Source organism: Trichophyton benhamiae (genome assembly GCF_000151125.1).
Source record: "Trichophyton benhamiae CBS 112371 chromosome Unknown Abenha-G-c-322p01.r1, whole genome shotgun sequence".
NCBI lineage: Eukaryota > Fungi > Ascomycota > Eurotiomycetes > Onygenales > Arthrodermataceae > Trichophyton > Trichophyton benhamiae.
In genome coordinates this window covers 1,134,583-1,147,588 of record NW_003315110.1, presented here as the reverse complement: position 1 = coordinate 1,147,588, position 13,006 = coordinate 1,134,583, and the positions used below count along the sequence as shown (strand labels likewise).

Below are 13,006 nucleotides of genomic sequence, written 5' to 3'. Positions count from 1 at the left end.
TCTGTTGGGCAATTCTTTGCCGACACGTACAGTCGGTCCAACGAAATTCCAGCTGTTCTCCATTATTTTTGCTCGTTGGATATAAGTTGCCTACCTAATAATCTTGTCATTTCTTCTATAGCCAAGTTTGTACCACTTGACCAGGCACCAATGACAACCCGGATTCCTTGATTCCTAGAGGTAAAGATATCGCCTATATTGCCTAGAAAATCTTCATCGCCAAGATTTTATAGTCGATATTCAGTATCCCCATGTTGTTGTTGGCCTTGATAACCCGTCTTCTAGGCGATATGCGCAGTCAGGCATCCTTGCATGCCCAACGCCAAATCCTGCTGGGGTATTTGTATATGTCATGCCATACCTCTCCCTTTTTTTCAATTTGGCAGCTCTGGACTTCATCCGGGGTCCTCATGACTTGCAGGAGAAAAGGCCGGGCACGCGGCCCGTGCCATCCTCAAGCGCCCGCACATAAGCAGATAGGACGGCTAGGTATCTTAATTTGGCGACGGCAGTTGTCCAGAATCACCGAGGGAACCAATGCAGCCTTGGTGTCTCCAGCCTCTCTCTTTCAACTACTAAATCTGTCTATTTGTCCGGGTGGTCAAATAACTGCAAGTTAACTACCCTGTAGTTGTCTAAGAGCACATCTCCCATGGCGACGCCTCGTCAACATGCCTTTACATGGATCATGTAAAGCAAGTTATATCCCGATCCCCATGATCGATAAATGCCGCAGCCCGATCACACGTCGCTCGTTAGCAGGTATCTACAAGTGGTGGTACTTTGCCGGCGATGTTACCTAGCTACCACTTGGTTCATACGTGTAGCCTTGCTTTGCCATGCAGATTGCGCGGCCAGCTATGTCGGTCACATAGCCAATCGAAAGAAGATAGCGTGCTTGGGAGCATATTGAGCTTGGATGCCAGCTGTGCAGTACCTAGCTGGACAGGCATGTCCGTCGCCATACCAATCAGCCTCATCACCTGGTTATCTGGGTGACAGACTGTTGGGATCAGTCCCCTCGCAGTACAACATCTCAGCCCCGACAGCACGGCACGAGAAGCATAAGTAGGATGAAAATGCGGGGGAAGCCATAAAATAGAAGTTGAAGCCAGTCTTCGTGTTAGCTTCCCCGAGCGTATTCGTGATCCTACTCTCGTATCCAATCCTGCGAGAGGTCTTTTTCTTTTCTACTTTTCTCTTTTTTCTCGTTATTCAGGGTTCTCAAAGACATGTCACCTGGACATTCCTTATCTTTGACTATAAGGAGCAATATCAAAGCACAATTGCAAAAACATCAGTCGTTTCTAAGTACATATGCATACCAAGACTCCGTAGGAAGCTATAGCACATGGCTATTAAGTCAGATCTCGCATCAGAGTACGAGAACTTCACGGCTGGCAGCGGCTAGACCTGACAGATGTATGCATGAATGATGAGAGCCGAAGCGCAAAAGTTTCCCCTTTGCATGACCTCTCTCCCCTTCCTTTACCTTTTTATTTTTGTAAATATGTAGATAGCTAGGAGTGCTCAGGTATGCAGCAGTGTCGGCTTTCCCTGCTAGTGCCTAGGAATGGGATTGAGGCAACTCGAAATCTCGATGCCAAAAAACTTTCCGTTTCTGCGAAGGGCGTAGAAACACTCCTGACACAGCAGCTTAGATGAAAGGGGTGAATGGAGTGAATCAACGGTTATGCGGAGAGCATAGTAGGCTGTTTCACAGACAGCTCTAACTTCACCGGCAACAAACTGGTTGCACATCCTGAGTACTGCGTGGTATCGAACAGTGAAGCGACTTATGGGTAAAAGGTTTTTCGCTGTGTTGTTGTCAAGCGCCCGTCCGTCCATCCATTACATATGGTTCACTACCCGTCCTAAGAAGAAGCGATCCATGGGTCGTCCCGTCAATGGAAGATCATGCTGGCACGTGACCAGAGCTTCGGCGTTATTCCAAAGACGGAAAAAAAATGGTCCTGCCCTAATTCGCCGCTGGACCTAGCTGGAGCGTCAGGCCAACCTCAACATCAACGTCAATGCCAAAGACGTCGCAGTCAAGGAGCTTTTCTTCTCCTTTATCGTCAGTTTCCTTTCCTCCTCTTGGCTGTTGGGTTTCTGGATACTTTCTTCTTTCTCACTTGTAATATTATTAATCATGGTTCTGGAGTTACATGTCTGGGGTCCGGCGTTCGGCCTACCTTCGATTGATCCCCAATGCCTGGCCACCATTGCATATTTCTCTCTTGCTCTCGGTCCGAATAATGGTGGATCAGACAAATGGGTGTTGGTTGCAGACAGTGATCCTGGAAGAGTGCCAACGCGTAAGATTTCTTCTCACCCGAAATACTTCATTGAAACTTTTGTCTTTTATATCTTTTGCTTGAGCACCCCAGAGTGTATGTTTTGTTAACTTAACCTTTTTTGATAGATGAACTACCTGCGCTTTGGACAGGCTCACGATGGATCAGTCGATTTCGCAACATTGTTGATTTCTTGAAACAATCCTCTGGGGGAGAATGGGATCTCAACAGGTGGATGGATGAACGGGAAACGGCTGACTGCATCGCGTGAGTCTCATCCACATAACACTGGAGAACACTGAAGCTTTCAAGAATTGAGGGCTAATGCAGCGATAATACAGCTTCTCGAGTTTTATTGAATGCCATGGACAACCGCTAATTGACCTTTCGCTGTACGTTTCGAGTGAAAACTACTATGCAATTACTTCACCTGCATATGGATCCCTTCTGCAATGGCCGAACCAGTGGATACTGCCGCCTCGACTACGATCAAGGGCAAAGGCTCGCACAGAACACCTTGGACTATCGCACCTTGACCTAGATGCGACAGAAGAGAAGCAAAAGGAGCAACAAGATGGACGACAGACGCTATCTGCATCAGGTCAGATACCAAAGAGTCTTGCTACAAAATCTCAAGAAACGATAAGTGGGCTCCTAAGTAAGTCGTCGCAGCAAAGCCGCATCCGACTAGATGGATTAACAGAAGAATTCGTGAGCCCACTGGAAGAGCTACTGGACGGGAAAGGATACCTATTGAACGATGATATGCCGTGTAGTCTAGATTGTGTGGCACTGGGATACCTGTCACTGGCGATTTTTCCCGAGACGCCATCACCATGGCTTCGAGAAGGCGTGCATAAATATTCGCCGCAACTGGTGAAGTATTTTGAGAAGCTGCAATTGAAATGCTACGGCGGAAAGGTTGAATCAGTCGATACTGGTCGGACTGCAACAACACTGCCGTGGCAGGAATCTGAGCCAGCAAGTATAGCAGGGATCGGTCTTAGTATCGCAGAGTCTCTTGCAGATGCCATCCCAATCGTGAGAGACATACGAGCCAGCAGGCGCATTCAACAGCTGAGCGAAGACGTTTCTGCTGAACGGGAGCAAAAAATTATAGAGTTAGTCGCCCAGAGTAGGCGACGGGAAGCTATAACATCAGCTTTGACGGTGGTAGCTGGGATTGGGATGCTTGCCTGGTATCTCGTCGCAGGGATAGGCCTCCAACTGCAGTTTTCTGACAGCGCACAGCAACAGGACGGAAACGGAGATGGTCCCGAAGCTGCTGGTCAAGAAACAGCAGTAGCGACCCCAAGCTCGTCATTTGGAGAAGCTGGCGAGATGCTCGGGCTCCATTAATAACCAGTCCTCTACTGCCCTTATTCGCTCTTTGAGCTTGAACCTGTTCTTTATCTGCCTCCTACTGTTCGTCTTATGTGTGGGTATCCACGCTGTTTCATCACGGATCATCCAACAGGCTACTCCTCTCTCTGCGCTTCACTTATCTGCGGTATTATCATGCATCTCCTTACCAAAAACTCACTCCTCCCCTCCTTTGACGCTGGCTGTTTCCCGGTGCTTTTTCCTACTGGACCCTTTTTGTCTCCCTGTTTAATACAGCCAATGTCGCTTCCGCTCGATCGCTGTGGCCAAGGCCTCCAAGCCGCTCCTGTCTTGCCGCGTCCCGTGATTCGACACGTGAGGATTACTCAGCCGGTATTCGGTCATCCTTGCTCTCAAGGTCCTCATGCATGGCTTTCTTTTTGCTTCTGCTTCTCGTTTTTTGCTGGTTGGACTCTCTTGATCACGAAGAGGGACGGACGACCAGTACGGAGCGCCCTCATCTTCACACGCGGGAGTCGCATCGCAGAGCAAAAGAGCAGAGCAAAAGGCCCGGTGACGGGTGCAGGATACACTGATACACGCACACGGGGCCAGTACATGCAGGGTGGCAGCATGAGAATGCAGAGATATATTTGATATACAACTGACAATTCCCCTCGAGCATTCTCCTCCCTCCCACCCTCCCTCAGTAAAGTCGACACTAATTCCAGCCTCACGCCCACTCCGCAACGCCCTCGCCCTCCCCGACTGGCTACCGGAAGCTATATATACACTTTTGAGTGTGCCGACCTTGCGAGCACATACCCTCAATTGGTTGCTTTCTGAGCCGTCCGGAAATATACCATACCTGCAGTCAACCTTGTTCAAGTGCAAGTGCCACGAGTCCCTCAATATTGTTGACCCTGCCTTTGCTTTTTCCGGCCTCTGCCCTCCATCGAACGAATTCTCGTTTAATTCAGAAGTTTCATTGATTTTGGGCCGGTTGTGTTGGAGGGCCAACTTTCCTTTTTGTTTGGCTCCCAGCTGGCCGTTGGACATATAAATCACCTCCTTTCTCACCCACTCCCTTCGACCTGAGCAGTTTCAATAGTTTTGCCTCTTTCCCCCTCAGAGCAAAACACCAACTTCTACTTGTCCCCAACTCCTTCAGCCAATATTATAACATCATGGACCAATTAGTAGCTGCTACTCTCTCGAAGAGGCATGGTGGCGAAGAGGATGCCACCTTTGTAGCCTGCAACAACGGCAACGACTACAATGGCCAGCTCAATCTGCGCATTGTTGCCGTTTTCATCATGCTTGTTGGCTCCTCGGCTGGTGCTATTCTACCTGTCTTTGCTAGGCGCGACCCAAACTCACCCTCAAAACCCAAGGTTCCTTCATGGGTGTTCTTCGTCGCCAAATTCTTTGGCTCTGGTGTCATCATTGCCACGTCCTTCATCCACCTTATGGCCCCTGCACACGAAGCACTCTCCCATCCTTGCTTAACAGGCCCCATCAAAGAATACCCCTGGGTCGAAGGCATCATGCTCATGACCATCATCATCCTCTTCTTTGTTGAGCTGATGGTCATCCGCTATGCACGTTTCGGCCATGACCATGACCACCCGAAACCGGAACGCCAGGTTGAAACAGGCGTTGTCACTGCGGAGCCTAAGTCGGCCAATGGCTCAGACAACCACAGCCATAACCACGATCACCTTGGACACTCCCAGGATCACCCATCGGACGGCGGCTCCGATGTTGTCGAGGCCTCTCATATGGCGTTATTGGAAGATTACAGCGCACAGCTAACTTCTGTCTTCATCCTGGAATTCGGCATCATCTTCCACTCAATTTTCATAGGACTCACCCTTGCCGTTGCTGGAAAAGAGTTCAAAACACTATTTATTGTGCTTTCTTTCCACCAGACCTTCGAGGGTCTCGGCCTTGGTTCTCGGCTCGCCACTATCCCATGGCCCAACTCAAAAAGACACACCCCTTACCTCCTGGCGATCGCCTTTGGCCTATCGACACCCATTGCCATCGCCATTGGTCTGGGTGTGCGCAATTCCTACCCTCCGGAGGGCCGCACAACACTCATTGTCAACGGCATATTCGATTCTATCTCGGCCGGCATTCTCGTGTACACGTCACTAGTCGAGCTGATGGCCCACGAATTTATGTTCAGCACATCCATGCGGCGGGCACCCATCCGAACCGTCCTGTCTGCTTTCGGCCTATTGTGTCTTGGAGCCTTGCTGATGGCGCTACTCGGAAAATGGGCTTAGGGGTGACACCTTTTCATGATGACCTTCTTGTTTGATATTTTTCTTTTTCTTTTTTTTCTATTCTCCCTCTCCTGCATTTTAATCACGGTTAAAGAAAGGGTTACTGTTATATTTTGTACAGTCGATTTTATTGAAAAGTACTACGGACTGGAGTTTTGTGAGTTTTCTCGTTACCAGATGTATTGACGACACCAATGAACATTTACAAGGAAGAACGCGGATGGTGATGGTGTCCTGCCGATATAGCATGCCGTTTGCTCTCTGATACCTTGGACAGGGGGACCGGTTAGTTAATTACAATTAACAAATCAAATTCTGCTTGAACATGGACAATCGCTGTACTTTTCCTTCGCATCACACACGTATACATCAGCCCATAACCAAATCTCCTCACTTCTGTCGCCGTTGCGTCTCACCAAGCCCTCATTCCCTGTAGTACATTCGACGCCCGGCTCTAACAGACCGCAGCTGCAGCTAAGTATTTTCGATTTCGCCCGGTTTCTTGCTGCAGCTAATGAAGCACTGCTTCAAGGGGCCGGTAGATCTTCAACGATTCGCGGGGGGGGGGGGGGGGGAATGTGGTGGTGCTTGTATCCGCACTTCCTGCCGCTGGTAGTTCCCTGTACGCTGGCCAAGAGTAACAACTAACGACATTCAAGTGTCAGCCATGGCAGTAACGGGGATGAGACGCGCAACAAGGAGTTCCTTGGCTAGCGGTGGGAAATTAGTGGCGTAGTGTCTACGCTAGAACCGTGGACTGCGAGGTATTTTATTTACTTGATGTTACACGCTGAGGATGTCGGTGCCTTGATATATATCTCCAAGCCGGTCGATCGCGTGTCTTCAACGCAAGGGGGGAATGCGATTAGTTACCCGAACCTAGTATCCTTCAACGTCCGCATGTTGGATATGGTGAATAACTATCTTCCTCGTTACGTCTATATCATCTTAACTTTTAAGCGGCGGTCCGTGTGCATCTTCAGATGAAGATCCCCCATGGGGAATCATGTGGGACGCTGTGGACTTTTAGTTCTTTTCATCTCAGGCGTAGCCCCAGTTTGGGCGGTCACATCACCCTGCAAGACATGCTTGCTTGCGATGTTTTGTGTCTATGTTTCAGGCTTCAAGCTAGAAGATTTTGTTGTTCGCTAGGCCTGGTAGCTAATGCGTGGTATTGTGTAGCGGTTCCCGTTCTTAAATTGCCAACTGTTGCGCTAACTAATCTGTTTAGTTAACTGCAGTAAACGCTGGCCTGCACCTTGGGGTAACTAGTTATGTATATCTGGTTGGTGGTTGGGTACATGAAGTGCAACTGGAAGCTCCGGGAGCTTTCCTGAGAGGTATATAGGATCACGTCTGCCATATTATGAAGCAAGATAACTGCACTGATGTTTCTCGCTTTGTGGTATTAATATCCTGCATAACAATGGTCACCTCTGTTGTTATTATAGTGCAGCGTCGTATGAGAATCCAGAGGCGTCGCTTGTCGGTTTATTAAAACACGGGTCCTGGTGGTGGACACTTCAAAGAGCCATGAAGACAGTCTTTGGACTCGTAATTTGATATTTGATACGGAGCTATGGAAGAGTCAGAAGCCGGCATCTCCAAAAATAGACACGAGCTTTCCGACTCGTTGATTGGCTTGTGGCCGTCAAGTTCTTCTGTTTGACTCTGTGAAGCTCCCACTGACAAGCTGAAAGTGCTCTTCACGACCGAGGAACGGAAAAATACGAGCAAAACTGTGAATATCATGTACAGAGTCCCTCGTACTCTACTTCATGCAAAGTCACAATCGTCAAGGGCTGCCAAGGGGGAAGCGCTTCAGCTGGCAGCACCAATATCATGCAAGCTGCACTGAGTGCCCCAGCGGTGCATCATCAACAGACAATAACTAGTTACCCTCGCTTGACCTTTCCGAGCATAACTACCTTCATCCTGTTGTCATATACCAAAGCCAAGGCAGACCCTGACTCTGTTGACATACATCACGCCCTGTCTCTACAAGGTAGAGGAAGTGAAGCTGAGCGTTGACAGTTCTTTCCAACAAATAGAATGCGTAACCACCTGGCCAAGATCACCGATATATTCGGAGACCATGTTGTAATTCAAGGGTTGGCGAATCCTTCATGCTTGGTTTGACCAAACCTGAGTCATTCGTATGAAGCATTTGTACCATGCAGATGGAAGGCATAAAATGAGCCTCTCCCCCTTCTCTAATAATCCCTTCAATACCTCAAAACACATCAATACCCTTACCAGAATTAGCTATCTCCATGACTGACTCCATCTAAGATGGTAAAATCACTCTACGCAGTAACCGCGTTGTTATTGCTTAACCCTTCCTTGTCTGTCTGCGGTGGCCCGAATTCTCGAGCAGTCGAAAAGATAAGGGCTGACTTCAGACTCCCTGGCTTCGCTGTTGGGCTGTTTAAAAATGGGTACTTACAGTACGAAGTTACCGGGCGACGCAAGAACACAGAGACTATTCCCATCAAACGTACCGACAAGTTCCATCTGGGGTCCATTACAAAAGCAATGACTGGCACACTTATCGGAATGATGGTCGACAGAGGACTGATTAACTGGACCAGCACTCTCCCGGAGGTGCTGCCTGATTTTACCAATATGATGCATGATGATCACCGGAATACAACCATTGGCATGCTTGGGGCGCACAGATCAGGCATTTTGGACGACTACTCAAAGGATCCCGACTTCTATCTCGGCCTCTACAACCTTGACCCTGTTGAAGGCCGGAAAGCAATGATAATTCATACGCTCAGCAAGGAACCAGGGACTACCAAGGGTCAATACGTATACGATAACACCAACTATGTGATTCTCGGCCGGATCGTCGAAAATTTCTTGGGAGTCGAAAATGGCGCATCCTGGGAGCGGATCATCACAACTGAACTTTTCAACCCTCTCGGGATGAAGTGTGGGTTTGGGACTCCCCATCAATCCTCAGAGACATCCATCGATAACCCATGGGGCCATTATTTCTATAATTCTTCCTCTAATCCTGAACCCGTGGGTGGTCCTTTGGTTAGACGAGATAACCCACTTGCCCTTGGCCCCGCGGGCACCGTCCATTGTGATATCAAATCATATGTGAACTTTGCTAAAATGCATATTGATGGGTTCAACGGTGGACGCACAAAACTTGGGATAAGTAAGGAAACCTTTAAGATGCTGCATACACCTTATCCGTCCACGGATGGAGTGCTGTATACACCCGGGGGCTGGATCTATGCCAATGATACCACAACTCCATGGGCTAATGGGCCAACTTTGGGACATGAGGGATCCAACAGGTTAAATCATGCCTTAGTATTTATCGCTCCCAAGCGTGGGCCGATTGGGGAGATAATCACTGCTTTTGCGAATACTGGGAATTATATCGCTGAGGAAGGTACAGCACCAGCAGCAGATGCAATGTATACCGCTGTTTCGGATATTATGGAAGGGCGCCTGTTCAAATGAGTGTGATAAGAAGGAAGATTCCTGGATATCTCGTGTATAATATATCAAACTGACTTCAATCCTCCACTCCGGCTATCCCCCTAATATAATAAAATAATTATTTATATTTAACTACATTATCCTCATTGTGTCTTAGCTTCTAAAGAGTTCCACCCGAGGTATCACGTGCACATCTTATCTGATCAAGTTTCAAACGCTCGAAGTGAGCCTCTTCTGCCTTTTGGATATTATGGATATTAACGGATTCAAGTTCCGGTTATTTTGACGGTGGTAACTCGGTTGGCGCAGCGTTGGCATGGGGTGGGTGGGGATAGGGGCTCTAATCGCCTCTATATCCTATATTCTCTACAAACACCCACCAACGTCGTGGTCATTTCTGCTCTCTCCATGGAGCTTTTTGACAGAACGAAGGATTCATTCGGATGAGCCTAACCCAGGCCCGGATTCTATTGAACTCCCTTCTGCTAGACAGGATGATATTACTCCCGCTGGTGCGGCACCTAGTGAGGACGGCCAGGATGGGGAATCGACACCAAAGGCAAAGCCTACGATACCAGCATCTGTCATCCCACCTATAACTCTCGACGAGCCTCAAGCTATATCCGAAGAGAAGAAGGATGCCGTAGAACCATCCTCTGGCTCAGGAGCAAGCCCTGATGCTTCACCGAAGCCGAATAGCACTCCTTCTGTTATGGCTCCACCGCCTCCGACGATGACACTTCAGCCTCCTGCTCCAGCCGTCAGAGTACCGGAACAACACCCACCTGCACCAACAAGCACGTCGTTGATGCCTCCGCCGCCTCCGCCCGCTCCTAGACCTTCCTCTTCCCTAAGGGCACCTCTCCGCCCTCCGCCATCAGCTGCAGCCTCCCTCCGCGTCCCACCAGGATCACGCCCTACCACGAGCACTCTCCCCGTCCTTCCTCTCCCGGGAAAACCAAAACGATCATCTCGGCCCGTCATCTTAGAACCAGGCCACTCTCCACTCGACTGGGCTGCTCTAACGTCTAATCCGCGTAACAATCTTCGAGGCGCAGATCTACCGCCTACATTGATCAGGGTTACACCGTCAATGTTAAAGCAGCATAATGGGCGTAAGGGGACAGATGCATGGACGTCGTACCAAGGGAAAGTGTATAATATTACTCCATTTGCACCGTTTCACCCTGGTGGGAAAGGAGAGCTGCTTCGTGGTGCTGGCAAGGACTCGGAAAAACTGTTTGCTGAGATCCATCCGTGGGTGAACTGGGATGGGATGTTGGCTGAGTGCATGGTTGGAATATTGGTTGCTGAGCATATTCCTGATGACAGACAAGATGGGAAACTCGATGAGATGGACTGAGTAAACGTCTACTTGGTTGTAAAATTTTCATTGTTAGATGTAAATTAAGAAGCATGATACCCAGTCTAGACAATCGGTATACTTACAACTTTCTACATTAATGGTGCCATCTAAGACGACTTGCATATAAAATTTACGTAATTCCTACGGGAGTGCCTCTCCTACACTTATTTCAACCCTTTGTCTCCGTAGTTTAGATCATATTTCATATAGACATAGCTATGGGTACGAACTCATTGCAATGCTGGGTTATACCGGATCTAAACAGAGGCAGCCATGGCACTGTCTATCCGGTTCTGAGTCCGACCTCTGCAATCCAAAATAAGGTAATCCAGAGGCTGTGACAGGCATAGGCGTTATATGTCCGTGGTGCATCGGGTCAATTGTTTTAGAGCTCGCCCTTGGAGATTTCCACCAACTCGGTCTCAAAGATCAAGGTGGCACCGCCGGGGATGGGACCAATTCCTCTGTCTCCGTAGGCGAGATTTGGCGGGATGGTGAGCTTTCTCTTCTCGCCGATGGCCATTCCAAGAAGCCCTTGTTCCCAGCTATGACACGAAAAGAAAGTCAGTACGAGTATGAGGGGTCGACAGGCAAATTATCATCAACAGGAACACTGGGGAGACTCACCCCTTGATAACCATGCCGCTACCGAGGATGAAGCCCAATGGCTCACCGCGGTCGTAACTGGCATCGAATTTCTGGCCGTTGGATTGCAAGGTACCACGGTAATGCACCTTGACTTGGTCGCCATTGACAGTGCGGCGGTCACTCTGGACGGCCTTGATGGTCTCTATGACGAGGCCATCGGGGGTGGTGGTGGGGTTGGTGGCAGCAGACATGGTGATTGCAGCAGTCAGGACGGTCAGGATGGATGCAAAGCGCATGTTTGATGGAGGATGAAAGACGGGGGATGCGAGAGAGGAAGTGCTCGACTGTGGTGGGGAGGGACGAGAGGCAGGCTTGCGTCGGAGTTTAACGTGCGAGGTTAGTTAGTTATCTAATCCGAGCCTCACCTCCACCACCTTCAGTTGAGGCATCTAAAACAACGACTTCCTGCGGAATACCACTGCTTCCCGAGGTGGCCATGCACAGAATAACAGCGTAAGTTGATGATTGACTCGTATTAAGCGCTAGGTATTAGTTACATTCTGGCTTATGGGTACATATGACGCGCTCGCTCTTTTTTTTACATGGCATTAGGCATTAACCAGTCATTAGTCATTACAATGCATCCGGACCAGCCGTCGTCTTATAGAGGCTTGTTGTCCACGGATCCATCACCGGTCTCGCCAAAGTCTTGGACCTGTGCCTGGTGGGAAGAGGTCTCCTTCTCCTTCTCTTTTCCTGTCGGTTGGACTGCTGGATTCTCCGGAAGGTACTTCCTCGCTTCCTGAGCTATCCTATCCTCGCCCGTGAGCCTGACGAACCCGGGAATGTTCCTCCAGGTTGGAACCAGTCTCACGAATCCCCTTCTGCGGATACAGCAGAGACACAGCGAAGTGCAGTGGGCGTAGAATACTTCCCCACTGGGGGTGACGTCCCGAGGCTTGCTGCAGCATCCGCAGTCCCTCGCGCAGCAGCCATCGTTTTCTTTGCATGGCTTGACGAATTTCTCCTGCGCGAGATATCGTGGCAGACCAATCTTTGATACCATGCGTTTGATGCGGTCTGACTCTATGACCCAGCTCCTTATCTTGGGTCCTTCTGGCCTGCTCTTGGCCAGGTCGCCATGTTTTTGTTTGATAAGCCACAGTCTCGCTTTTGAGTCGGCTAGCTTGTCTTCCCAGAGCTTGGGGCCGTAGTTATCAAGCCCGTCAAGTTCGTCGAGCTTATCTTTGGCAGCGTAGTCGAGAAATGTCTCCCGAAGGAAATAATCCCGCTGCCTCAGGTATTCCCGCTGTTTGTCCAGGTATTCCCACTCCTCGATCCAGTCTGTTTGTTTCTGGATCTGGGATTTTGTTTGAAAGAGCTCTTTTGTCTTTCGGATCTTGTTGGATACCCAGTGGATGTGGAGGGTATCAAAGAGCCCTTCAAAGTTGATGCCGCTACGGAAGCCAAGCATGAATACCAGGGCCGCAAGCACTGTTACTGCAGTGATGATGCTCGTGGGCGAGATGATCGGCTCAAGAAGCCAGGGGATGGCGTGCTCCCCGTTTTGGATCATGTTCTCATCCATGGCGTGAGATAGCAGACAAGTGGAGGATGAGAGAGGAGCTGATAGTGAAGGTGGAAGAGAGAAGATAGGAGAGAAGACGGGAGAGGGAAGG

General features: G+C 49.3%; 6 protein-coding genes across 6 annotated transcripts; 4 read left to right on the top strand and 2 right to left on the bottom strand.

Annotated features, from left to right (window-relative positions):
• Window positions 1-1,917: 1,917 nt before the first annotated feature.
• Window positions 1,918-3,656, top strand: ARB_06231 (mitochondrial import receptor subunit (Tom37), putative; the record flags this gene model as incomplete). Its single annotated transcript, XM_003015873.1, has 4 exons — window positions 1,918-1,923; window positions 2,000-2,393; window positions 2,426-2,564; window positions 2,639-3,656. The coding sequence occupies 4 exons, from the start codon at window positions 1,918-1,920 to the stop codon at window positions 3,654-3,656; spliced, it is 1,557 nt and encodes a 518-aa protein (XP_003015919.1).
• A 1,151-nt stretch (window positions 3,657-4,807) lies between these two features.
• ARB_06230 (uncharacterized protein) lies at window positions 4,808-5,911 on the top strand (the record flags this gene model as incomplete). The annotated part of the gene is made up of 1 exon (XM_003015872.1): window positions 4,808-5,911. The coding sequence occupies one exon, from the start codon at window positions 4,808-4,810 to the stop codon at window positions 5,909-5,911; it is 1,104 nt and encodes a 367-aa protein (XP_003015918.1).
• Window positions 5,912-8,203: 2,292 nt separating this feature from the next.
• On the top strand, window positions 8,204-9,394 carry ARB_06229 (uncharacterized protein; the record flags this gene model as incomplete). Its single annotated transcript, XM_003015871.1, has 1 exon — window positions 8,204-9,394. One exon carries the CDS (start codon window positions 8,204-8,206, stop codon window positions 9,392-9,394), a length of 1,191 nt encoding a protein of 396 aa, XP_003015917.1.
• Window positions 9,395-9,689: 295 nt separating this feature from the next.
• On the top strand, window positions 9,690-10,736 carry ARB_06228 (heme/steroid binding protein, putative; the record flags this gene model as incomplete). The annotated part of the gene is made up of 1 exon (XM_003015870.1): window positions 9,690-10,736. One exon carries the CDS (start codon window positions 9,690-9,692, stop codon window positions 10,734-10,736), a length of 1,047 nt encoding a protein of 348 aa, XP_003015916.1.
• Window positions 10,737-11,124: 388 nt separating this feature from the next.
• ARB_06227 (FKBP-type peptidyl-prolyl isomerase, putative) lies at window positions 11,125-11,623 on the bottom strand (the record flags this gene model as incomplete). The annotated part of the gene is made up of 2 exons (XM_003015869.1): window positions 11,125-11,284; window positions 11,367-11,623. 2 exons carry the CDS (start codon window positions 11,621-11,623, stop codon window positions 11,125-11,127), a joined length of 417 nt encoding a protein of 138 aa, XP_003015915.1.
• A 365-nt stretch (window positions 11,624-11,988) lies between these two features.
• ARB_06226 (uncharacterized protein) lies at window positions 11,989-12,915 on the bottom strand (the record flags this gene model as incomplete). The annotated part of the gene is made up of 1 exon (XM_003015868.1): window positions 11,989-12,915. The coding sequence occupies one exon, from the start codon at window positions 12,913-12,915 to the stop codon at window positions 11,989-11,991; it is 927 nt and encodes a 308-aa protein (XP_003015914.1).
• Between the last annotated feature and the right edge of the window lie 91 nt (window positions 12,916-13,006).